General features: G+C 51.6%; 2 protein-coding genes across 6 annotated transcripts in view; one reads left to right on the top strand and one right to left on the bottom strand.

Moving 5' to 3' along the window:
- The window catches only part of LOC118001819 (1-acyl-sn-glycerol-3-phosphate acyltransferase delta), a 119672-nt gene extending 109916 nt beyond the window's left edge, over positions 1 to 9756 (top strand). For all 5 annotated transcript variants that reach the window (XM_034991958.1, XM_034991957.1, XM_034991959.1 and 2 more), the window contains 3 exons: positions 1100 to 1175; positions 6591 to 6789; positions 9227 to 9756. In XM_034991958.1, the coding sequence (XP_034847849.1) occupies positions 1100 to 1175; positions 6591 to 6789; positions 9227 to 9321 (370 nt within the window). In that variant the 3' untranslated portion in view covers positions 9322 to 9756. The remainder of the gene's footprint in view (positions 1 to 1099; positions 1176 to 6590; positions 6790 to 9226) is intronic.
- Positions 9757 to 17273: 7517 nt separating this feature from the next.
- LOC118001818 (mitogen-activated protein kinase kinase kinase 4) overlaps positions 17274 to 25780 on the bottom strand; it is a 74454-nt gene continuing 65947 nt past the window's right edge. The window contains exons 21-26 of the mRNA XM_034991955.1: positions 24875 to 24991; positions 23830 to 23989; positions 21841 to 21963; positions 20831 to 20937; positions 19253 to 19432; positions 17274 to 17819 (exon numbers count right to left, since the gene is read on the bottom strand). Of these exons, the coding sequence (XP_034847846.1) occupies positions 17799 to 17819; positions 19253 to 19432; positions 20831 to 20937; positions 21841 to 21963; positions 23830 to 23989; positions 24875 to 24991 (708 nt within the window). The 3' untranslated portion in view covers positions 17274 to 17798. The remainder of the gene's footprint in view (positions 17820 to 19252; positions 19433 to 20830; positions 20938 to 21840; positions 21964 to 23829; positions 23990 to 24874; positions 24992 to 25780) is intronic.

The following is a 25780-nucleotide window of genomic DNA, read 5'->3' as shown; positions in this document are numbered from 1 at the left end:
AGGGCCTTAAACGCCTACTATCCAAATAAACCGTATGCAGGCTCCCTATCCTTTTTCAAGAAACACAGTTAGACATCTGGTTTCCAAACCAGAGTGAGCCAGAAAGAGCGAAGGAGTCGGTATTCGTGGGAGGACGTGGAGGAGTTTACGGGGTGATTTTTCATTGTGTGAAAACCGCCCCGTACAATACAGCCTCTAAGATGGAATCCCACGTTCTCTTAACAGGCTACAGTGTGATGGATACGTCCTAAAAATGTACCTTATGACTAAGGTAGTCCTGAGCCAGAGAGGGACGTGAAGCCCCCCATGGCTGTCATGGGGGACGCAGAATTTCCTGTGCACAACATCAGGGTGAATAAATATGCCTGGAGGTCACAAAAGCCAGCAGCCTGCAGACAGACAGAACTAGATCTGCAATAGGGCAACAGGAGATGTGGTCTACTGAACCCCCCTTGCTCAGGGGGGCTGTTGGCAGGTGGCCCCAGAGCCACCCTCGAACCTCATCCACTTCTGGTGAGCAAAGGGCCACGAGGCCTGACCGGGTCCCCTGCTTTCTCCATGTTCCCCAAGATACACGGCCTTCTATTTGTCCAGACCCTTGCAGCATATCAGCCTCCGCACTGTCCAAGAGGCCGAAGCGGTCATTGGACGGGAGACACTTCATTCACCACTGTATGAAGTCATTACCCGGCGGGGAGAAGCACCAGCACGGTTTCAGCTATGTGTAGACTCTGTGTATGTCGGATTATAACAGGTGGCAAATGGGAAACTGCCCTCTCTCGGAGGGGCAAACCCCAGATGTTTGGAGACTCTCCATGAGGTCGGGAGGGAGGACAGGGAGAGGCAGGAGTCCTCGGCTGACACCACCTGAGTCCCCGAACCTGCCAGAGCAGGCCCTTCCTTCAGGGACCAGCACTGCATCTGGGCCCGGATCTCCCCAACATGGGTATGAATTTCTGCCTGTCAACTGAATTGCCGTCCGCACACCCACAAGACCCAGGCTCCCTCAGTAAAGCCCGGGGATGTCCAGCATCGTTATGAACCGTGGTTGGGGCACTGGCGCTGGCCGCCTCCCTACCAGCTGCTCTCTGCTTTGCAGGCGGATTCCTCTAGAAGAAGTCCCCGAAGAGGAGGACGAGTGTTCAGCCTGGCTCCACAAACTCTACCAGGAGAAGGTCAGTGCGGCGGGGTGGCTGTGCGGGATCCCAGGACCCATTTCGAGGTGCAGCTGTGGGTGCACTGTGGGGGCCCTGGGATCCGATAGTGGCAACACCCCAGTTAGCAGCCACGCTGGGGCTGATGCTCTACTTGGCGGGGGGGGGAAGACTATAGCAAGGTGGGTTTTAAGGGGGCTTCATGGGAAGGATGATGGGTGTAGTGGACAGAAAAGTGATGGCCCCCAACAGCCCGTGTCTACTTAGCAAAAGTAGCCTCTGGTTCTTGGGGGGTAGAGTTCTTTCAGCGATGCGGATGATCCCGATGGCCTCGGACCTACAATGTGGCTGCCTGTAGGGTCTCAAAACCGCGAGCACAGGCAAGATGGAGGCTTGCAAGACTCCACCTCTGCTGGGTTTGCTCTGGCCCCGTGCCCCCCACTTCCTGGCTGTGCTCTAGCTCTTCAGCAGCCCCCCAGGCCCCTCCGCCGCACACACACCTTCTTTCCTTCCTCTGAGCAGGGCCTTACCTTTCATTGGGTTCTCTCCTCAGACACGTGCAGGGGGCAGAGGGAGTTGCATTCTTAGGGCCCTAACTGCTTGATCTTATGAAGGAGAAAAGGTTAGCGCCCACCTAGTAAGGAAGGCGTTTTTTTGACCACGTCTCGCTGCCCATAGAGACTTATTTCTGATTCATCATGCATTTTAAGGCCAAACCAGCCTAGAATCGAGTACACAGAGTAGGATACTGACTTCCTGGTGCTGGATTCCATAAATACAGACCGGCGGGCAGGTGCTGTCTTTTTCTCCCCACTCCGCTAGGGAAGATAATCACACGGAACTTGATGGGCTGTCTGCTCCAGTTGGATAAGCATTCTAATCCTTCCTTTGGGAATGTGTTTTGGCCCCAAAGACCCCCAGATCACCACCATCAGATTAAGTAGAGACTTCTTACAAATATGCTGTTTGGGGATCAAGATCCTGATGCTCTCACAGCAAGAAGTCACTCCTGTGTTCCCAAAAAGTCACTTTTGCAGAACTTGCCATTTTGGGGTCATTTCTGGACGGGTATAGGGATAGACATCCAGTCTCCTCTTCCAAACAGCACACAGGGACCTGTCACAGAGCGGGGACCGTGCAGCCCCCTCAGCCTCGGAGATTCACCCCGTAGGTCCGGGGGGGCCTAGAAATGCGTATTTCTCAGAGGCCGCCTCAGACCCATGGCCGGTGGGCCCGTGCTTGGAAACGTACTGCGGATGCTTTTAAACGGGGTTCCCAGTTGGGAAGGTTCTGTGCTGCTACAGGCCTGGGCCTGACAGAAACACGCCAACGATATATATTCTTTTCCTCTGGTTTCACTCACGGGGCGGCATTTTTCCTTGTGCTGTTTTCTGGTTTAATCATCTGGGCGGTAAACATGTCACTATTAGCGAGAAGAAACATGCGCTAAGGCCTCGGAAAGGAATGCTTTCGCAAAGAACCACACAAACAAATCTAACAAACGCGGGCCTCAAACCCACCAAAGCAAAGGAGGTTTTTCTCCACGGGCCCGGCCCGTTCTCTGCTGTGTTGAGGCGGGAGACTGGTGGCCATTGTGTGACCCGAACCACTTGGGCGTTCAGCGAAGAGCCACCTCTCCTTCCTGATGAGGTCTCTCCAGAGGCTTTTCTCTAAACTACATATGCATTAAAATGATAGGGTTCAGTTTGGAAGGGGTTCTCAAAACGATCATCTGGTGCAAAGAAACTGAGGTCCAGAGAGTGACATGCCCAGCTCCCATCTCCCTACGGGCCATGTCTATGAGCAGACCTGGGAGGCTGGCCTTTTCCCCAGAGAGGCCACCTGAGCAGTGAGCAGGAGGGGTCAGCGGTGCCTCCAAGAGGAACTGTGAACAGACGGGGAGGAACCCCAGCATCCTGTCGTTTCTGTGGCAGCCCTGTCCCCTCAGGAGCCTCGATGGGCCTGGGACTTTGTGTACCAGAAATCCCGGTGCCCCACCACGCTTGCCAAAGTGGGGTTCTGTGTTAAGCGTCACCTTTCAGATGCATGGTGTTGAAAGACAGTTCTGCTGACGTTGAGCTTTGGACTTCGGGGCAGCAGTTCTCTGGCTTTGCTTTCACGGACAAGTAAAGTGTCTGCAAAGTGTGGGAGGGGGTGCTGGGCGGCCAAACAGGGACGTGGCAATGTTTCATTCTGTTCAGGCAGGAACATAAAAAGAAATCCACTATCTACCGCTGCCATTTTAATACTCTCAAGTAGGAAGGGCATCATCTCTGAAAATGGGGCCGTCCTTTAAGTGGAACAGATTTAGCGTTTAGAAAAGGCACAACGCTGATGGCCTGTCAGCATCCAGGACCGCCGCTGGCTGCAGGGTGGGGGCTTCGGGAAACCACCCGTGACCTCCCATGATCTCTTTGGGGACAACGGCAGTGCCCAAATCGCTTTTCCCCTGAGCCATCATGGTTACCCCATGATATGGTTTGAACCAATTCTGACTTTTCATTTCTGACTTGTTACTTCCTTACTCCGCTGGCTGGCAGTCTGAAGTCTGCCGAAGGGATGAGGAATTAGCCATTAATGGTGCACGCTGAAAGCGGGTGAAGGAAGCGGCGTCCGAGCTGTCCTGTGGGTGTGGAGGGTCCACGGGGGCCGCGGTTGGGAGCTGCTCTGTGTGGGGTGCAGAAGCCAGCAGGCAATGCTTCAAGCACAAGAACGAAGGGTTTTCCACGCTGGCGATGGCTTCTGCATGGACCCCGAGGGCACTGCTCCTTGGAGTGGCGGCAGGCTCTCCGTCTGGGCCCCGTGGTGCAGGCCTTTGCACACAACACGCTCGGGCCTGAGGTCTGCCTGCACGGGGAGCGCTGTCCTCTGAAGGGTCCCTCCTGCCCCGGCCCGCTGACAGGGGAGCCAGCTCTGACCTCCTGTCCCTCTCTTTCTTTCTCTGCTCTTCCCTCTGCCCCTCCCTCCCTCCTTTCTCCCCCAGGGACTTAGCAAAGACATTTTATTTTGCGGAGCCAGCCGGTCCAGCTCTTTGAGGACGGCCTGGCCTTTGGTGCCGTGTCTCGGGGCTTCGGTTATGTGCTGCAGACTCTGAGCACTCAGGGGTTTGTCCTTTGTTGGGAGCATCTCCCCCTTTAGACTTCGGGGTTGAGATTTCTTTCTGGAAACAAATTCCCCTTTCACTAAATACGTTCCCCAATTCCAGCTTACCCTATGCCACGCAATGCTAACAGACGGCAACAAAAAATGGAAGCATCATTAACCCCGGCCATCTCCCCGTAGGGCAGACTTGATTGCAAAGGACGTGACATGGCCGGGAGGGGCCAGGAACGTCCTGCTGCTGGAGTGGACATCGGGCCCTGGCCAGGCGCTCCCTGTCCCACCCTGCAGGTCACAGAGCCACAGTGATGCCCCTGGAAGGCCAGCAAGGGCTACGGCACCAGTCCCTGGGGGGCAGTGAGGGGTCTTGGGGAGAGATTCAGTTTTCTAAGCAAAACAGAAAAAGAAAACTCTGGAGTGAATGAGTTCGGACCCCTAGGAAAGGGGGTGCTTTTTCCTCTTGCTGGAGGCACAAATAACTTTTGGCTTTAGCGAGTGTCTTTCTGGCCCGAGACGGGAAAAGCAGACAGGTTCCCCAAAGAAACATCACAGTAGACGGGTACCTATCAAAACTCTTAAGCAAAAGAATTAAAAAAAAAAAAAAAGGCCCGTTTTTAAAATGGGGGAGTTTGATGGTATGTAAATGACACCTCAATAAAGCTGTTTTTTAAAGGCCCGGAAGTACGCCGCCCCGTCTCAGTCCCGTCAGGCTTCTACGTCAAAGGGCCAGAGACCGGGTGGCCTGTAAATCTCACGGGCTCGGGGGCCAGATCAGGAGCCTGAGTGTCCCGAGCCCAGCACACCAGGGATTAGGCTTCCACATGGAGATTCCGGGGGGACACAAGCATTCAGCCCGAAGCACCCCCCTCACCGAGTTATTGGGCTCCTGTTATTGTACCCTGGGATGAGAAAAATCACCCAGGTTCATGGCCGGCCTTGGCAAAGTGAGGGGCCGTCGCTCTGGGCATTGGACAGGTCACTGTCGCTTCCCCAGAGGTTGTCTGCGTCAGCCACAGGCTCTGGGGACTCATTTTAATAATGACTCTCCGTGGTGACAAAAGCATATTACTCAGTACCTCCTGATTGGGGAAAAAAGAGAAGTATGGTCTCTTTTAGAGATTGCTCTCTCAGGCTGTTAAAGGGAGAAGTTGGGCACCTCGGGTGTAAGTTCCAGGTAGGTGGAAGCTCGTTTTCCAGGAAACTCGACTCTTTGGACAACTGGAACACCAGGCTCTGACGGGGGCCCCCCGTGACCCAGAGATGGGTTTTGTTCAGCGTGCACGCTGTCAGCCCCCAGGATGCTTTCAGGATATTTTAGTTTGTTGCTGATACTTAGAAGCGGGCAAAGTCCCCGTGGCTGCCAGTCGCCGGCCCCCATGCCACACGGTGCCCAGGGACGGTGCTGCTATCCTGGTGTGGGTCTCTCTGGCCCTGTTGCCTGTCGCCCGGCCCCATGGTGTCACTCACTCCCATGGCCACCAACCAGCACCTGGGGTCTCCCGGGAGCCGCTGGAGGGTGCTCGCTGCGCAGGCCCGGCCTCGGGGCTCCCTGGTGCGCCCCGTGCCCGACCGAGACCCCTGCAGGCTCCTCGGTGACACACACACACACACACACACACTCAGGGACAGGCGGTCCCCTCATCCACGGTCCCAGTCAGCAGCGGCCGCTGGTGGTCCAGAAGCCGGGGTATCTGCAGACAAGGGGGGCCTCCTGTATTTAATCTCAGGTCGGGCACCGATGAGAGAAGGTGCTCCAACCTGTCAGGTCAGGGGCCTGCTGACCACCCGGCTGTCTCGACAGTCACTTCACAGGGCTGCTGGGCAGTGCCATGCTGTCGTGGGTTAGGTGCAAGAGGGCGAGCTCATGGCTCTGCCCGAGGCTCAGGGTTCTTCTAGTCTGTTCTGCGGGCGTTTACTGAGGGCAGTTTCGGTGTCTCGTTCGTTCTCCACTGGCCCGTTCTGGGGGGCAGGCAGTACTGCCCCTCTTGCCGACCAGAAGCTGGGCCGCAGAGGCCGGCCACCCGACCAGAGGCAGGTAAGTACCGAGGAGCCGACTAGGATGGACCCGGGCTGGCCTGGCACCAAAGCTCGAGCTCCTACGCCTGGGCTAGAGGCAGAGCTGTGACGTCCCGCCTCTGTGTCACTGTGGGAAGGGGACGCCAAATTCAGTGCTGGGAAGACCCCTCAGGCGCCTGCAAGATGCCGCTGGGGTGGTGCTGCGGCCCCCCACCCTGGTTCTGCTGAGTTCACAGCAGCCCCCGGTGCCCCGGGAAGGGCCTGCACGAGCGCGGTGTCATGCACGAGCAAAGTGCCTCAGGGTCGCCTCTCTGTCCCCAGGATGCCTTCCAGGAGGAGTACTACAGGACGGGCACCTTCCCAGAGACAGCCATGGTGCCCCCCCGGCGGCCCTGGACGCTCATCAACTGGTTGTTCTGGGCCTCCCTACTGCTCTACCCTTTCTTCCGGTTCCTCATCAACATGATCAGCAGCGGGTCTTCCCTTACCCTGGCCAGCTTCGCCCTCGTCTTCTTTGTGGGTAAGCAGAGAGCAAGAGCCCTGCCCCAGCCATGCTGCCGTGAGGAGCATCTGACGGGGGGACAGGGGGAGGCAGAAGGGCGGGTACAGTCGTGCCAGGTGTCGCAGCGTCTAGGAACAGGAAGCACAGCCTGCAGACGGCCAGGGAAAACTAGCTTGCAGGACTCACGGTCAAACACACCCAGAATCCCAGGCCTGGAGGAATTCACCTGTGGTTGCTCCCCCTGGGGCTCGGCGAGGCAGCAGCGACCGCTCAGCTCTGCTCACTCTCATCATTCCTTCCTTCGGGGCCCAGCAGCACTGGGCAAAGGCTCCTGGCCATTCAGAGCAGGTCCCGGCCCCTCTGGGGAAGTGCGAGTGCTTCTAGAAGGCGGTTGCCACTTGCCCGGCATCGAATAGAAAGGTCTGGGAGCAGCCTTGCATTAATCCACACCGACTTCGTTGACCAGGAGTTTCAGACTACTTTGGTCTCTTCACAGCCCCAGGGTTCCCTGCACACTGCCGCTGGTCTTTGAAGTGAGGCAGCCGGCGGCGGGGAGCTTGGTAGGATTCCCTGGGAGGGGCAGCCCCATTTCACGGCCAGCCCCTCTGGAATGTACCCTTCCCTGGAGTCTGAGGAGGACGTGTCCTCCTTTGAGACTCTGGAAAGCACGGGCAGAGTGTGCCCTGCCTTCCTGAGACCAAGAGGACATGGCATGGAGTCAAAGCATGCAGTGATCTGTGTGCTTGTTTCAAATGGACGTAGCTCAGTTATTCCAGCAAAAGACACAGGTGCTGACTGAATGCTCAGAAGACGCCAACACACAGAAGTGCATAAAACTGGAAGTGTCTCGGGACAGAATTCCCCTTTGAGCTTACGCCCCAGAGGTGAATCATCATTAACAGTTTGGTGCACCTTCTTCTGGACTCAGACATATATGCATAAATACACAGATGGACTGTCCCTAGTGCAGTTTTCACCTAATAAATTGTGGCCACCTACACACCTCACAACACACAAAACCTAGCTCCTTCTTTTGGATCAAGCCAACCAATTCTAGACTGTTTGCAATAGGCAAGTTGGCTGCTATTCTTGAAGTAGATCCTACTGTCATCTTTTTTAAAATGAAAAATGTATTTTAATGCTGAAAATTAAAATACTACCTGCCCTGTGTAGAAAGAAGAGGGTGCAGGAGAAAACCCGTTTCTAATAATTTAACTCCCCCAACACAGGCCAGAGGACCGCCCCCCGAGGGCTGCTATGTGCTGGCCAGGTGCCAGGAGCTGCAGTTGTCGGGGTCCCCGGAGGGAGGGGAGCAGACTGAGCCTATCCGCCTTCAGTGGGGCTCCTTGGTGATGAGGGTGTGCAGTGCATGCCCAAACGGGGGCCGGACACCCTTCCCACGGAACGGGGTCTCCGGGAGCTCAGAGGAGCTGACTGCCCTGAGCCCACAGACCAGTGCCTCATCAGCTGTGAGCCTCACTACACTCTGCCCGGGATGTCGGTATTTGGGTCTCGTTCCCCTTCCCAGGCCTCTGAGCAATGGAGTCGATGTCTTTCGCACCCCTTGGTTCTCCAATGTCATCACCGCCGCCGCATGGTGGCTCTAGTATTGGGACAGGCCCTCCTAGGACTGCCCGTTTGTAACTGGCCCAGGGACGCCCGGGCCTCGTCGGGCTGGGCTGCGCTCGCCCGTCGGCTCCACGTGAGTCTGAGGGACGGTTCGCAGACCACAGTGCTTTTGCACGCGGGGATTTCAGTTATCAGCCATTTATCCACTCTGAAATGTGTATTACGTGCTTGGTGCTGGGCTCCTCAGGGGACTCAGACGTGCTCCTGCCCTGAAGGAGCTCACCGAGTCTGCCGTGCCCGAGACAGCACCTTCGACTGCAGCGTGTGACCTCGGCCCTGTTGTCCAGCTTCCTGGTGGCTCTGCCGGGCTCACGAGGGTCCCTCCTGGTCTCTGTTTGGGCCCATCCCGCTGGCAGCCAGGGGCTTTTCCCCGTTCATAGCTCTCTTACCCCAAGAGCAGAGCTGGACACTACATAGACATTTGGGCTCTTGCACTCTCCAGGTTCCTGGTAGGTTATCCAGCTTCGCTGAAGGGTGTTTATTAAGTTCCTGCCCTGCATTTGCAAAAGCATCCTCTTTGCCTTGGGGGCCAGTATAACAAGCAGAGGAATTCTGTAAGCCTCGTGTACAGTGGAGTGTGGCTTAGCAACCTCGAAGGGTTGAAGGATTAAAACCCACCAGCAGAACAGCCTCGCTGTTTGTTTTAATGTCACTTAGTCTGATGCCCATGCTCCAGGAGAACTCCAGCGGGATTATGCCCTGGGCCCCAAGTTAGCTGGCGAGATCTCAGCTGCTGCTTGAGGTCTGCCGACAGCCGGCCTCCCTGCATTCTCCCCGGCAGAGTCCCCCGGGGGCTCCTAACTCCCCGCGCTTCCCATTTCTGCAGCTTCTATGGGAGTTCGATGGATGATTGGTGTGACAGAAATCGACAAGGGCTCTGCCTACGGCAACATCGACAGCAAGCAGAAACGGAGCGACTGACCCCAGACACATGAGCGCCCGGAGGGGCCCTTGGGGACTGGTGGACGCTGCCAGCCATCCTTAGTGGGACCCAGGGACGAAGCGGGGTGAGCCCCTGCTGGGAAGGCAGTTTGGTCTCCATGCCAGATGGGGAGGAAGATGTTCTTAAATCTTTTATCCCCCCATAATGCTTAAGTGGGTTTTGATTTTCTTTTTGAGTGAGTGTGTGTGTGTGCGTGTAAGGGAAAGGATACATATAAGTCAGAATGATGTGCGGTTGAGTGTGAGCCTTATTTTGTCATCATTCAGAGGGGATCTGAGGCACAGGGGGAGGGCAGGGATGGGGAACAGAGGGGTTCCCCTTCATTCTTTGGTGCTGAGTTTTCTGTACTGGATTGCGAAAAAGTGAAAGGCGCTTTAGGTAAGATGACTAAATTATGCCTCCAAAAAAACAAACTGTTTGGCTCCCTGTGCTATGTGTTTCCACAGACTGCTCCATCCTCCCGTTCCGCCCTCTGCCGTTGTTCTGGGGTTCTGGAAGGCAGTGACCCAGCAGCGCTGCCTGGAGGGAGCGGGGTGGGCTCAGGACACGGGGGGCGGGGTGCTGGATGGGGCCCCCCGGCCACAGACACAGGTGCAGGAACCTGGGGGGGGGGGGCGGTTAAGGGATACGGCAGGTGCTGGGGGACGAGCTGAGCACGTCTGTTGGACGTAGTGAGAGGCCCTGTAAGGCAGCTTTGGTTTTCCCAATCTGCTGGCAATGGAGCCTCCCTGGCCCACGTCTTGAAGGGGTGGGCAATTCCCTGAAGAACCTGAACGGAAAAATAAAGGGCAGGCATCTTGCAGCCATTTGAGAAATGACTTTAAGTGCACTGCTCATCTCAGGAGCAGGTAGAACCTGGGTCCCCCAAACCAATACAGGCTCGTGCAGGAGCCAAGGTATTCCTCTGAGCAGGGTCAGACCGGAGTAAACACCGGCGTATGAGGACCCCCTGGGCATCCACTCTTCTTCCGGGAGCCCAGACTCTCACACCACGAAAGAGGGCTGCTCCTTGACACGCGAGGCCTTCTTTGGAGTAAGGACCACATGCTGGACCTCTGCAAACTGTGCCAGTCCAAAGGGGCCACATGCACAACATGAAAGACAAGCAGTAATATCTCTGGCGGAAAACACTTAGCTACGGGACACGCTGTCCTCTCAGGCCAAGGCACTGATGGCGTTCACACTGGTGGGGATTTAGGGGCACACGAGGTAAGCAGAAGGCTTTCTCCCTGTGCACAGCTACACGCTGCTGGGACAGAGTTCTTCGTCGCTATGCTCACAGAAGAAGGGACAAACTTCCATCCAAAAGTTGGGCATAAACTATTCAGAGTCACGTTTTTAGAGGGTTTGCTCATTTACTCACCAAGGGTTTCCCAAGCACAATGGAACTAGGCAAGCCAGGGAGTTCGGAGAACACCCGAGAGCAGCTCTCTCTGCTGAAGGGATAATAACGTATCATTGACAAGAACTGCAGGAGCGAACAGAGAAACAGATTCTGGCTTAGCTGTGGGAAGGGAGTTTCGGTGAGGCCAGAGCCTGAGCTGACATTTGCAAGCATCCCTGAGAGCAGGGGTGATGAGCCCACGCATCTGCGCACCCTGCGTCAGGCCACAGGTGGGTTTCAAACACAGTCTCCCCCAGAGCAAAAGGACGGAGATTCGTGGGCAGGAGCACGGGGATGACCACTGCAGGCCCTGGGCGCAGCTCAGGCGTCTGTACCCACATTCCCGTATGTCCGCCTGCACCTGGATGTGGGGACTGCTCTGCGCCAGGGACTCCTCGCTCCACAGCAGAGCCGAGCAAGGCAGTCAGGGGGGTCGGTCCTGGCCGCAGCTGCGTGGCCCCCCCCCCACTCCCCCACCGCCCCGGCACTCTGCAGCTCACTCGTGGTCTAAGCCCTTGGGTGAGCCATCTTACCTCGAGTCCCAGTTTCCCCATTTGTAAAATGAGGGCGATCATACCTGCCTCCTGGGTTGTTTCAAGGGTAAAATGAGGCCGTGTATGTGAAGACGCTTTACGAATCCTGAAGCACTAAACACAGAAGGGATGAGAGAGTAGAAAGCTGCCTCCCTGCTGCGACTTCGCAAAATGCTCAGGAACAACCCTGAGGTGTCCAAAAATATGTCACTCCCCCCATGAATATAGTGATCGAGCACTAATAACATATACCCAGCCTTGGCCCTAGAACCTAACACGCGAGCAAAGGCAGGCTGCTCACCAGCGCTGTGGGTCCAGGTCGGAGGAAGGCAGGCAAAATACTCCCCTGGGAAAAGAACTCATCAGCGCTCCTCACAACTGCCTAGGTCGCAAGAGAATGTGGTAGTCTGGGGACACATCCTGCCATCTTTTCAGCTGTCTGGCCCTCCCACGAAGAAGCAATTTGTTAGGAGGTGTGGGCAGCTGGCCTCCCTTCTGCCCCTGTTCCCGTAATGGCAGAGATGAGCACAGTGCCCTGGAGAGACCCGCGCTGGACCCCCTAACCCTCCCAGGATATAGATTTCTTACAGAATTAAAGCCCCATGGAGGTTAAGCCACCTGTAGTGAGTGTTAGTCCCTGGAGGTGCGTCATGGGCAAAGAGCTTCGTGTCCTAACACTTTCATCTCATGGTAGCTTGGGTCAGCCCTGCTCAGAGCCAGCTCCGAGATCCGACGTAGAAGAGAAAAATCATCTTCCTGCACTCTGGAGAGCGATGGCCACTTTCCAGACTTCCCTAAAGCTTTGAGGCAGGGAGTCTGATGCACTTGTAGGAAACCAAGCCCCCAGAGTGACTTTCTTTACTAAAAACACCAGCCATCCAAAACGCAGCTTGCAGCTGGGCAAGTGGACCGATTCGGTGACTGCTGAGTGGACAGGAGTTACCGTGGAGGACGAACTAACACACTCTGTGAGTTAGTCTCTCACCTTGTTTCCTTTTTTTTTTCGAGAGAACACAACCTTTCTCCTGTGATCACATAGTAGTACTGGAGTTATCTTTTTTTTAAAAAAAAAAAAGATTTTATTTATTTATTTGACAGAGAGAGACACAGCGAGAGCGGGAACACAAGCAGGGGGAGTGGGAGAGGGAGAAGCAGGCTCCCCGCCGAGCAGGGAGCTCAATGCGGGGCTCGATCCCAGGAGCCCGGGATCATGACCTGAGCCGAGGGCAGACGCTTAACGACTGAGCCACCCAGGCGCCCCCGGAGTTATCTCTTGACTGCTGTATTCTCTAAATAAATGCATGCAAAACCTTGTACAAGTAGCTACTGGTGTTTAAAAATTACACACATTAATCTTTTCCTAATATGCCTGTAAGTGGATCTGAACGACAGTGATTTAGATGTAAAATCCAACGACAATCAGCCAGGAAGGGTGATGTAGGAAGGGATGACGTGACAGTCACCAAAAGGGGCCCTGGCAGCTTCTGGGTTCTCTCCTGATGGAGCCGAACAGTGGTCCGGCTCGCCCCCATGCAAGACAGATTCGGCTTTGCTGAGGCTTTAGGACTTACTCATAAATATGGACAAAAGGGAAAATTCTGCAGGGTACCTGTTCCCTGCTCAACACGAGGTTTCACCCAGCTTGCCCCAAAGCACTGCTCAGACCATCCACGTATTTGCTGGGCTCAAGTGAGAAGAACAAATACCCGGGGCCCGCCAGTTTCCGGAGCGACCACAGGAGGAATGTCAGTGCCGTGTGAGCTGCTGCCTGTGTTGAAAAGACCACAGGGACCGGGCGGCCCGGGACACTGGCAGGGTGAGTCCCGGGTTCCGGGGCCTCGGGTCCCGCAGGCCGTCCCGTTGGGTGGCCAGTGTTCCCCTCCTTTCACAAGTGTGTCTTACAGCCTTAACCGAAACGGTGCTCACGCTCTGCTTGCGGAGAATGAGGGGCGGCAAGGATGAGGCTCTGGCCGGCGGGCTGCTCATACAGCTGCCTCTTGTTCTCATAAATGCTCTTCCTCCAAACAAAAACGGTTCTAAAGTCTCCTGTTGGAATGAGACACGGGGACTGCCTCGGCTGGGAAAGGACTTCCAGGTTTGGGGGCAAAAGCTGGCTCTCCCTGTGGGCTCAGCGCCGTGCCACAAGGGTGTCCTTCCTCTCGGCCCCCTAGGAGACAGGCTGTAGCTGCTGCATTTGTGAAATGGGAAGGCTCTTTTTTTTTTTTTTTAAGATTTTATTTATTTATTTGACAGAGAGAGACAGAGTGAGAGAGGGAACACAAGCAGGGGGAGTGGGAGAGGGAGAAGCAGGCTTCCCGTGGAGCAGGGAGCCCGATGTGGGGCTCGATCCCAGGACCCTGGGATCACGACCCGAGCCGAAGGCAGTCGCTTAACGACTGAGCCACCCAGGCGCCCCAAATGGGAAGGCTCTTAAGACAAATGACTTCGGGTCAACACACTGGCCTGTGCAGCAGCCCCCGCCCCCCCCAGGGTCAAGACTCAAGGTCGTCTGCTGCCTTTGCCAAGCAATCACTCAGGGCTGCCAGGCCGGCCGCCGAAGCCCCTCGTGTTGGGTTCTTCCCCACCCACAGAAAGACACGGCAGCTGTGCACGTACACGACTGGCTGCATTTCCTAAAAGCATCTTCAGAGATTTAATCAAAAAAACATTTTAAAACAATTTTTTTTTTTAACTTTTTTTTGACAGGATGAATGAGGCTCAACTTACTTCCTTGATCAACATGCTAGACAAGAGGGCAAGTCCCTTTTCAGGGCCAGCCCCTCCACCCTCCGAAAGGAGCCCAGGGGAAGGCTCGGGCAGCACCGAGCGCCCCAAGCAGCACAGCGCCTGACCCATCAACCAGGAATGAACGAGTATCCCAATCTCTAACGCACTCCTGCCACCCTGCCTTGGGGTTTGAGTATTTCCAGAGTTTCCACAAATGTGAACGAAAACCAACCACTTCAGATGTTTCAAGGCTGTCTGTCCTAACACAACGGTCCTGCAGACTTGAGGGGACAGTAGAGGACCGAGCACATATTCCTGCTTCTCTTGACCCATGACATTCTGTCCCCCTTCGCAGCCTTTGTCACGGACAGGTAATGTGTCCGAAACAGAGTATGAGAAGCTTCTAAATAGTTAGCGTAGGTCTCCTTCTCAGAGCGGCACCTCGGCGGGGCAGGGCTGGGCTCCGGGCCCCTCCGGGTACCGAGTCCCCAGGCGCTCAGGGGAGGCCGACGAAGTGAACGGAGCACCGACTTAGGCGCTTCAGTAACTGAAATGGCCCTGTCTTCTCTTGATGCCCTTTCCTAAAGTAAAAATAAGAACCTTTCTTAAGTGCAATTAGGCCAAAATAAAATCCAGAATGTTATACACAGTCAGTATGTTGAAGTTTCAGAGTTAGCAGTAAAAAAAGCAAAGCTTTTCTCCAGGAAAGGATAAGCAGTTCCAACCGAGTCAGTCTTCAGCCCCTGCAGCCTTGTCCTGTTTTAATATTAAGGTTCTGAATTGTTTGAAAAGCACTTATTAAGCACCTTTAGATCTTTTCAGTATCTAGAAAAGTTTCCTAGGGCTGTGTGAGTAAAGCGTTCCACTGGGTAAGACTCAAGATTTTTACCTTTATCACTTTTTTTTTCAAACAAAAGCACAGTCTTGATTTACATGTTGAAGGAACTAGATATTTTTGAAATTTCTGGCATTTCTGTTCTGTTGAATTTTAAGGGAAGAATCAGTACAAAGTTAGGATTGCTAAATAATAATCCCCTTGAATTTGAAAAATGAATTAAATGACACAAATTGCACTCTTTCTTAAAGTTTGTAGTCTTTAGCCAGATGGTTCCCAGAGGTTTCAGGGAATTCGCAGAAGTCACCAATGGAGTTTCAGGATGCCATTCCATCTGTATGTTTGCAAATATGAGGAAGGAAAGCAGTGGAGAATATTGACAAAGTTGATGAACTACTACAGGGTGGCTCGGACTTTTAAAGTTTATACAAAATAACATCACAAAACTACAGAACCCCACACCCTGCCAGGATAGGCCAGGTCTACAATGAGCTAGCTAAGCGCATCTGAGGCAAAAAGGCCAAGGCTCCCTGAGCTGCCTGCGGACAACAGGGACAGTGGGGGGTGGAGCAGAGACTCACACTTTTTTGTCCTGTCCACAGCTGTAGTTAGGGAATGAATTCCTTCAAGTGCACAGTGAACCCTATCGATCTCATACACAAAAATTAACTAAAAATAGATGAATAGATGAATCTAAATGTAAGAGCTGAAACTATAAAACTCTTAGAAGAAAACGTAAATGTGAATCCTCGTGACCTTGGGTCAGGTAATGTTTTCTTAGATACGATCTAAAGAGCATATGCCATAAAGAACAAGTTAATAAGCAAGACTTCAAAATTAAAAACTTTTGTGCCTCAAAAGACACCCTTAAGAAAGTGAAAAAAGACAAGACACAGACCGAGAGAAAAAAACTAGATCATATCCCTGGTAAAGGACTTGTATCCAAAACATATAAAAATCTCTTATAATTCAATAAGAAGACAAACAACCCAATTAAAAGATGGGCAACAGACTTGAACAGACATCTCACCAAAGAGAAATAAATGGCCAACACACACAAGAAACAATGTTCACCACCATGAGCGAAATGCAGATCAAAACCACAGTGAGCTACCATCTCACGTAGAGTGGCCATCATCAGAAAGACAGGGACAAGCCCCAGGGGAGATTGTGGACAGGCGAGAACCCTCACATGGCGCTGCTGGGAATGCAGGACAGTGCAGCCACTGGAAACCATTTGGCAGGTTCTTAAAATATTGAACATGGATTTGCCACATGACCCAGAAGTCCCACTCCCAAGAGAGACGAAAACACCTGGCCACACAAAGACTTGCTTATGAATGTTCAGAGCAGCATGATGCATCATAAACAAAAAATGGAACCAGGAGATGAAGAAATAAAATGTGTGGCATCTCTGCACACTGGAGCATTCAGCAGTACAAAGGAATAAAGTACGTAGCAAGGAACACATATGTACAAAGGAATAAAGTCCCAATGTGTGCTACAACGTGGACAGACCTCAGAAATACCGTGCCAAGTGAAAGATGCCAGATAGCAAAGACCACAGACGGTGAAGTTCTACTTAAGTGAAATGTGCAGAGTAGGCGAATCTAGAGAGACAGAGGTGGTCAGGGGTCGCCCAAGGCCAGGGGCAGGGGTGGGGACCGACTGCAGATGGACACGGGCCTTCCTTCCAGCAGGATGTCCTCAGGCGGACCGGGAAGGACAGCCGCACAAGTACACGGACGATCACTGAACGGACACGTCCGAGACTGTGTGAATCGCACCCCGAAAAGCTGTTTGAAAGGACTGAGAGCTTAACAAAATTCTCAGTGTCTACACATCCCTTAACTTCTTGGAGAGGATCCAGTGCCCTGGAGGGAAGGTGAGTGCGTCGTGCCTGAGAGATGCCTCACCCCGAGGCAGCTGCTAGGGGTCAGGAGGGAGTCTGTAAGCTTCTCAAAAGAGTTCAGGAAGCTCTAAGGTCAATCTTTTAAAAATTTAATAGCGAAAAGAAGCTAAAGAACACCATCAATGACATATACCTTGGGCTATTTTAGAAAACTGCTGAAACGCTGACATGCTGAAAAAGATGCTTCCTTGTCAAGACGTCATTCAGCCGCACTTAACACTGACCTCGCACTGGCGCGTCCTGGTTTAAAGGTCAACGGCTTCCAGCACGTAGTGTCTCTACTGTCCCCCAGCCTCCTCTGCCAGCGGACCGTAAGAGACTCTAAAGGGGCCTCCGGCATCTGCGGTGGCCCTTCCGTTAGCCCCTCGGGCTTCTCAGCAAGGAGATCCTCCATCCTGCGGGGCCCCCAACCCAGGGCTCACCTCTAGCGCATCTGGTTGCGCCCCCTTCTGTACAGGAACCCGTGAACGGAGTGGCGGACCTCGGTCTCAGATAATGTGTTGGCTCTGAAGCTGACAGCCAGTAGAAGACAATATAACTGGGCTTTCCTAAAATAAACCATTTATTGAAAAAAGAACCTTTTTCTTAAATTTCATTAATCAGCCTTTGCATAACAAACCTGTGGCTTGCCGCCAACAACAACAAAAAGGTAAGGTTTCACAGTCAGTGCACTCGACAAACAAGAGTTTCACAACAAGGCCCAGGACACCTGATAACACTACAACTGCTTTTGAACCCAGGAAGGTCAAAATACTACGCTGATGTCACGGTTCTCAGTCCCACGAGAAGCAGGTGACAGAGCGACGGTCCGTGGACAGTAGTAATGGCACTTAACATGCAGCGTCTTTACCTCGTGGACCCGTCACTCGGAAGGGCCCCGGGCCACGTCAAACAAACAGGAGCAGCAGGAGAAGTGACGCCTGTCACCTGTGCAGCCTTCAGTCTTGGAAGCTTAAAAAGGCTTATACTGCTTCTCAGCACAGTCTTTATGTAAATATTACATACAGTAGTGATTACGAGAACTCTCCGAGCACACACACTACCAGGCCGCGGACCGACGAGCTTCATTCTTCATCCGTGCAGACCTGCGAGAGAGGCAGGAGAGAGCTGAAGCCCATGGGCGGCAGGCACACGACTTACAGGTTAAGTCACCGCCGCCTCGAGGACCCCGGCTCGGAGCCGGCCCGACGGCAGGCTCAGCTCGTGCAGCCGGTGACGTTGGCCAACTGGCCACTGAGGGCACCTTGCAGAACGCATCTGTACAGTATCGAGTTGACACAAACTGTCTCAACAAAGAAACGACTGTGTTTTTAATTACAAATCCCTGGTATCTACATAGCAAATCCAGCCACTGGTTCCTTAATTCCACTCACCCCGCTCTCCTCACCTTCCCTCCCCCCGTCAGGGGCTCCCCTGCAGGGCCCTTTCAGCGAAGCTTTCCCAGGGTTCCCTTCTCACCACATTTCTCCTCGGAGTACTCTCCCAACAATGTGCTGTCTTCTGGATCTGCATCCGTGCCCTGTTCAATCCCAGGTGTGAGCCCTCGTTACCTACATGCCCGTCTGAAATCCCGAAGCAGACGTTCCAAGCACGCCTCAACCATAACATACCGAAGAGGAAACCATGACCTCCCTGCCCCGACCGTCAGCCAGCTGCCTCTGCACCCCTCCTGGCCGACGGGGTCTCTAACCTGGGGACCCAAGCCAGGGCCTGGAAGCAGTGCTAGACCCCTCCCCTTACTCGCCTTTCTCATCCCATCAGCTATTCAGTCATGGCCATTTTAACCCCCTAAATATCACTTATAACTCGCCCCTAACCTCCCATGCCCAGCCCACTAGCTGTAGCAGCAACTTCCTAACCACTATGCCTCCAGAAGGATCATTCTAAAACATCATTTAATCGTGTCATGCTTATCATAAAACTGAAACTCCTTCATGGGGCTCCTGTTCACTTTTGCAGCCTTACCTTTGACCATTTTCCACATCCTGTGATCCATCTACACACAGTTCCTCAACCGTCTCACCCTCGTTAGCCTGCCGTACCCACACCTCCCTGCCCGGCCTACCCACACCCTCCCAAACAGCTCAGGCATCTCATTCCAGAGAAAGCAACAACGGCTGAGATCGCCTGGCTGGATGAAATCGCTCTTCGCAGTGACCCGACAGCATGGCGTACATGCCCTCATCCCAGCTCGGAACACAATGCTCCGTCACTACTGAGCCCTACACTCTCAGGAGTAGAAACTATGTCTTCCACCCAGTCCCATTTAAAATTCCATGTAACAGTCCCAAGTGTACCATAAGCACACCAGGATGGATCAAGCAGAGAACCTCAATGAACATTTACTGGAAAAAAAAAAAAGATACAAAATTCCCTGGCATAATACATTTAGCTCCTTTCCATTTCAGATATAGATACAGATATTTTATATCTAAGTTTCCAAATTTCCTTCAGTGCCAGATACAAACAGAACTCAAACACTCAAACATTAAAAAGACTACACAGCTATCTGCCCAACCTTGACGAAGGAATGGTCGAGGAGCTGGCTGGCCGTCCACCTCATCCTGGGCTCACTTTCAAGGCAGTGAGAAAGGAAGTCCTTTCCTTCCGGGCTTAATCTTTCAGGGATCGGTGGCTTGTGCCCCATTCCCACTTTATACATAATCTGAAAGTTGTGTTCATATTCATGCCAAGGTCTCTAAAAAAAAAGGGGGGGGGAAAGCAGGTTTAATGGCCATAAAAAAATGAAACTACCCAATCTTTTCAGGCATCTCAATGTTAATAAATACCCAGAGACCAGCAAGCTTTTACTCACAGGGCCAATTAGTATTTTAGGCTTGCGGGCCACATAATCTCTGCCACAGCACCTCAATTCCCCTCCTGTGGGCCTGACTGCAGCCACAGAAGATACATAAATGGATGGGTGTGACTGAATGCCAGTAAAACCTTATTTACAAAACCAGCTGGTCAGCACAGTCTGCCTACCCCATCTGGATGTTCTATTAGTGCAGCGTTATCTAGAAGCCACCGTCATGCAAATAAAAAATGTAATATATAAAATGATACTAAAATGTCAACAAAACATAAAAAACTCAACAGTTCTCTCAGAGGGACATCACTACGCCACCTTGTTGAATAATGAACATCAACTCCTAAAAGCGCAAAGCTCTGGTTATATTACACATCATAAAACATAAGAATAAAATGCTATTTCGTTCAGCAGTCACAAGGTATAATACATTTTATACCTTACACAAGGTATAATACATATATTACTAATAACACTTGAGAGGTTTCTTACATTTTCTGCTTTATAAGTGATACCACCATACACACATACAACAGTCCCTTTATACATCTGTATAGCTGTTCATTAGCAGTATTTTCATCAAAAGATACACTTTTGGAATTTTCAGATAGGCAATCATACAGAACATTCTTGTGCTCTATCTAGCCATCCTTCCCTCCCTCTCCTGGAGCCGCTGCCAACGGCTGACCCTCCTCCTGCCTCCTTCTGCCTCGCCCGAACGCCATGTGGTTGGAATCACACTGCATGCACGTGGCGCTTCCAGATTAGCTTCTTTCTCGTCGGCAGTATGCTATTACAGTTCCTCCGCGTCGTCCTCTGGGCTGGACGGCTCATTTCTTGTCACTGCTGCAGAATACCCCGCTGTCTGGATTAGCAGTTTGCTCATCCGTTCACCTACGGAAGGACACCTTGTTGCCTCCAAGGCTGGCAATCATGAGTCACATTGCAGTCGCGTGCTAGTGTTTGAGTGGACAGAAGTTTCTAGTTTCCCGTCTTTCTGTAGCGCCTTGCTTCTCCATGTTTTCACTTGAGCTTCCTACATTTTTTATTCACTCACCTAAGAGTTCTCTAAGTCATAAATCTTACAAGTATTCGGTTCCTAGTTTGTCACTTGTCTTCACATTACTGTATCTTTTGATAGGTCGCATCTTTTATATTTAGTCACGTTCTCTAGTTAGCAGAAAATGTGTCCATGGTATTTATAATAGCTAATAAAACCATAATTACAGCTCTGTTCCTGTGAAGTGCCCTCCGGGAGTTTCTCCTCCAGGTGTGGGCTCTGCTTACCTTGCCTGTCACCATCTCTATGACGACACACCCCAGACTCCAGATGTCCGCGGCACGCCCATGGCCTTCTCCTTTTGCGCGAGTGATGACCTCAGGAGCCATGTATGCTTTAAAAGTCACAGATACGGTGATAGAAATGGGTTATAAACACAGCACCCCACAGTAATAGAGCCAAGCAAGAAATTAATATTGTGTAGTACTCCACGTAAATGAAACAACTAATTTGTTGGGGCGGCGGGGGGCAGAGAGGACGTTCTCCAAGTTACGTAATAGGAAACATTGAAACTAACAGACATTTCAAATAAATTTTCTGAATGGACATTTTAGGGGCTGAATTATTACCTAAAGGACAATTTTTGAATGGCAAATCTTCAGATAAACTGTATTCACAGTAAAATATGAAATTTAATGTGCAAAAAAAGATGTAAAATTCCATGACACTGAACAATCAAAACAAATAATCACCACATAGACAAGTCCCTTTTTAAAGGCACAATAAAGCAGACTGGTGGGGAGCCTGCCAGGCGTGGGCTTGGCTGCGCGGGTAGCACATTCCCGTGTGCTAAGATATTCATTGACTTCTGGGTGTGCCTACCCACTCCTTTTCCTTTAAAAGGGCCAATAATGCTCCAAACTTCCTGCCTCCTTTAGAGAGGCATGAATTGTCACAGGTGTTGGACAATAAAAGCGTTATGTTCTTAAAAAAAAAAACAACCCATACTGCTGTATTTAACATACTGCTGTGTTTTGACTAGAATAGTTTTAATAAGCCCCACGTGAACAACAAAGATAGGTTTTCTGGGAAGAAAGAGAGGCCTTTCCTCCCTCGTCCACTTCAGGGGCAGAGGCGAATTTGTGCGTCTGAGACGTGCTGGCAGATGGAAGCATGTACTCGAAAGCCCTCCTCCCTCCTCCCTGGTCCGTGCTGACAACAGAGGAGCCGGGAAGCCCAGTCAGCAAGCGCGCTGCAGTGAGTCACCTCGGCAAAGACAAATCAAGCCAGTCCCCACCTGCTGTCCCCAGCGTGCTATTCACTTCGCCCGGCATGGTCTGCGCGTTGTTCTTAAGCTTTACTGAGCATCCGAAATCGCCCAGCTTGATGAGTCCGGAGGAGGTGAGGAAGATGTTGGCACCTAACAACAAACAAGCGCTCGTCGGGCTCAGGAACACGCGGACAGCATTTTCAGCTACACGGCAGCCCCAATTCCCAGGAGTGTGAGTCACAAACCAAATAATGTCAAGGTTGATAAAACCTGACTTACGAAGCACAATCATAGAAAGATTTTCAGCCTTGTTCACAAATGTGAATACAAGGCAAAGACATTTTCGTATCAGTACAGACAGCTTTGAACAGAAACACCAGCACAGATTCTAACGCGGAAGACACAGGGAGAGCCTTCCACAGGAGTTACTCGTAAGCTACAATGGCTTGTGGTGGCCTCGTCTGAAGACCAGAGTCGCGAACAGGGACAGGAAGCAATGTGCAGTGAGAATGTGCGCACACACTGCTGTTCTCTGCAGGCCTGGCTGAGGCTGCCCTGGGCTGACTTCGCGCTGAGACGGCAGAGATGCTTCCGGAGCCTCCTTACGTCTCTCAAAGCAACACACACGCTTCCCTCGGACTCTAGCTGGACTCTGGGGTCACTGCTCATGGCTCCAGGCAGCTCTAGGCTACAAGATATTGTTGCCCCAATGGGGCCACACATCGCCGGCACTGTGCGTCCAACGGCACCTTTCTCAGAAAGCATTACAGAGCCACTCAAGTTAGACAGCCAGTCACACAGTGAGCTGACGTCTAGCACATAGTCCTCAGCGCCTGAGTGCTCCCAGCACAGACGGTCCCCACAGTGGACTCTACGGTGCGAACTTCACGACCCTGGAGCTAGTCCACATCTGCATACTTGCCATACTGAATCGTAAAAAATATCACAAGCACACAAGTGAACAGACTTGATTCAAGGACCCTGAGGAATTCTCTTCATGGCCATGGCTGATGACACAGGAAGGTCCCATTTCGTGACAGGGGTCAGAGACTGAGTTCAGGTGTCTGCGGCAGAACACCTGGAAACAGGCCATGCCGGGGCCTGACAAAGAGCCAATTAAACAAATGCTCAGAACGATCCCAGGCAGCAGAGCAATGTGGAAGATGGGCAGGTGGGGAGGCAACAAGGCTGGTGGGTGCTGGGGACTCAGGGGGAGCCACTGGAGGGAGAACGGACGATCCTTACACTCAGACCAAAGCAGGTTCTGGAGTGATCCAGCCCCGCCCTAGGTCAAGCACCTGGTCGGGAGCCAGCCAATTCTAGAGTGAACGTGTCTAGGCCGGCCTCGGACTATGTGACAGAGTGGAATCCTTCAGTCTGGGGCCCATCAGAGACAAATAATTTGTCACTTTCATCATCCCCAGTTTCCCCAAATACAAAGGTCAGGCGCAAATGCCAGAGGGACAGTTATGAGACGAGCATTGACTATTGCCCTCAAGCCAGAAGAGAAAAGCACTTCGAATCAATCAACATGACCAAGTCGGTTGTTAGCAGAATCCTACACGGGAGGACGTTGGTGTCAATAAACCTTGTCTCCCAAAACAGAGCTTACACTAGCATTTCAGATTCACTGTCGCTTTACATATTCACGACACTCATATGGAAACACCTCAGAGTCTCGACATGGAGGAAAGGATGCTCTGATCGTGAATGTCTAGTAAATCTACAAGGCTGGCTAAAGCAGCCTACAAAAAACCGAATTTCATTCTTGGGGAAACAGATCTCAATGAAAACAGCATTATGCAGAGAGACAGAACAGACGTCTCTGCTCATGGATGGGGACGTGTGTTCCACAGTCTCTCGATCCTGGGTTCTTTCTGGAAGTGTATCGACAGCAAAAGCACTTCCTTCTACAGAAACGATGTGTGGGAGTGGGACCGAGTGTCTTGGTGGCACCTACTATGCGGACGGCACGTAATCTGGTCTCCACGGCAGCCAGGTGGGGGTGAGGATTACCTTTGATGTCACGGTGAACTATGCCGTGCTCATGGAGGACATTGATTGCGATCGTGATCTGCTTTGAATACAGCCTGATGACGTGCTCCTGAAGCCCCAGCCTCGACACCTCTTCTAACGTCCCCTCGTCACAGTACTCCATGAAGATGTACATTTCTTCCTGTGGGAGGAAGAAGATGCAGGTGTGTTTACATGTACACCAAGGGAAGAATCTGGACAACGTCACAGGTTGCCCCCCAAAGGAATCTTCTTTCTAATGGTAAGCTACACTCATCATCCTCAACACTGAACTTGTCTGAGAACAGTCAATCCTCACTCCTACACAGAGGTGTCTGCCTGCCTCCTGTCTGGAATTATACAGCTAGTCGGGGTAAGAGTGTCTTCTCCAAATCACAGGTGATAAATTATCTATAATCCTCCGAATTTAAAGTCTGCTATATAATCTCAGACAGGGACCAACAGGGCTGTCCCTATCAATGTATTATTAAGTACTGAAACACATCCTTTTCAGATATGAATTTATTTGTGAAAACATTAAAAATCACCACTATTCAACTTCCCCTGGAAGTTCAGACTCCACCAAGATGCTCCAAGTTATCCTCTTTCCCTCCAAGGGTTTACTTCTAAACACAAGGGGGGAAACGAATTTGAAGTTTTAACTTTCTCATTTCGCTACGGTTCCTTAAATACACATAAAAGAAAAATCAGCATTACTGGACAGTGCACTCAACAGTGGTTCAGTCAAAAATGGGGTGAAAAAAGTAACACGCTGTGTAAGGGGCATTTTAGAAGAATCTTCTGATCGGCAGGATGGGTTTCAGTGCTTTATAATGTCGGGTTAACGACTACAGTCTACAACTTACATTTTAGGAAGAACTCCTCTAGTTTCAGAGAGAAGGCAGAAATGATGTAACTCATGGAGATTTCCTGATAATTAGGCAAAGTTACTGTGCTCTGAAATGAGAAGACCTGCGATGTAGAACAGGACTCCGACTGTGCCCTTACTGATTCCTCACACAAAACCGCGTGATCAAAGTTGGCTTACTCTATGAAGCTCCACACCAAAATACCGAACCAGATTGGGGTGTTTGATGCCCTCAAAGATTTTCAATTCGTCTGCAGTTTCCTTGATAGTTTTGTGGTCATTAGGCTGAAATCGAATCTGTAAAGAGAAAACCGTTGATCAGCGCCGGTCCCGTCACGAACCAGAAACAAGACACCTTTACCCACGAGGGCCTCCTGACATCTGCATCATCCAGACGCACGGGACTGTGGTCAGTGTGTCTATGACTTGACTTGGAGTCTTTCTTTGCTTTGTCATTCCAAGTGAATTAAACATGCCTGCTTTGGAATATTTGGTGAGAGACCAGCTAATAGGATCATTTTCATAACTGCAAACTGAATTCACAAAAACATTAAACATTCTGAGATCACAAGTGTATAGGTTCTGGGAAGATAAAAAGATGTGAGATGACTGTGCCCTTAACAAGGTTACACAGGGCCACATGCACCCCAGTGTTTATGGCAGCAATGTCCACAAGAGCCAAGCTATGGAAAGAGCCCAGGTGTCCACCGATAGATGAATGGATAAAGAAGACGTGGTCCATACATGCAATGGAATATTACTCAGCCATCAGCAAAATGAAAGCTTGCCATTTGCAACGATGTGGATGGAAACAGAAGGTATTATGCTAAGCGAAATAAGTCAGAGAACAATGATCATATGATCTCACTCATATGTGGAATTTAAGAAACAAAACAGAGAATCACAGGGAAAAAGGAAAAAATAAAACAAGATGAAATCAGAGAGTGACACAAACGATAAGAGACTCTTAATCATAGGAAACAAACTGAAGGTTGCTAGAGGGGAGGGGGTAGGGGGATGGGGTAACTGGGTGATGGGCATTAAGGAGGGCACGTGATGGAATGAGCACTGGGTGTTCTCTGCAAC

This window comes from Mirounga leonina, unplaced genomic scaffold, assembly GCF_011800145.1.
Source record: "Mirounga leonina isolate KUSES-001 unplaced genomic scaffold, KU_Mleo_1.0 Mir_54, whole genome shotgun sequence".
NCBI lineage: Eukaryota > Metazoa > Chordata > Mammalia > Carnivora > Phocidae > Mirounga > Mirounga leonina.
This window is presented reverse-complemented; position numbering and strand designations above follow the sequence as displayed.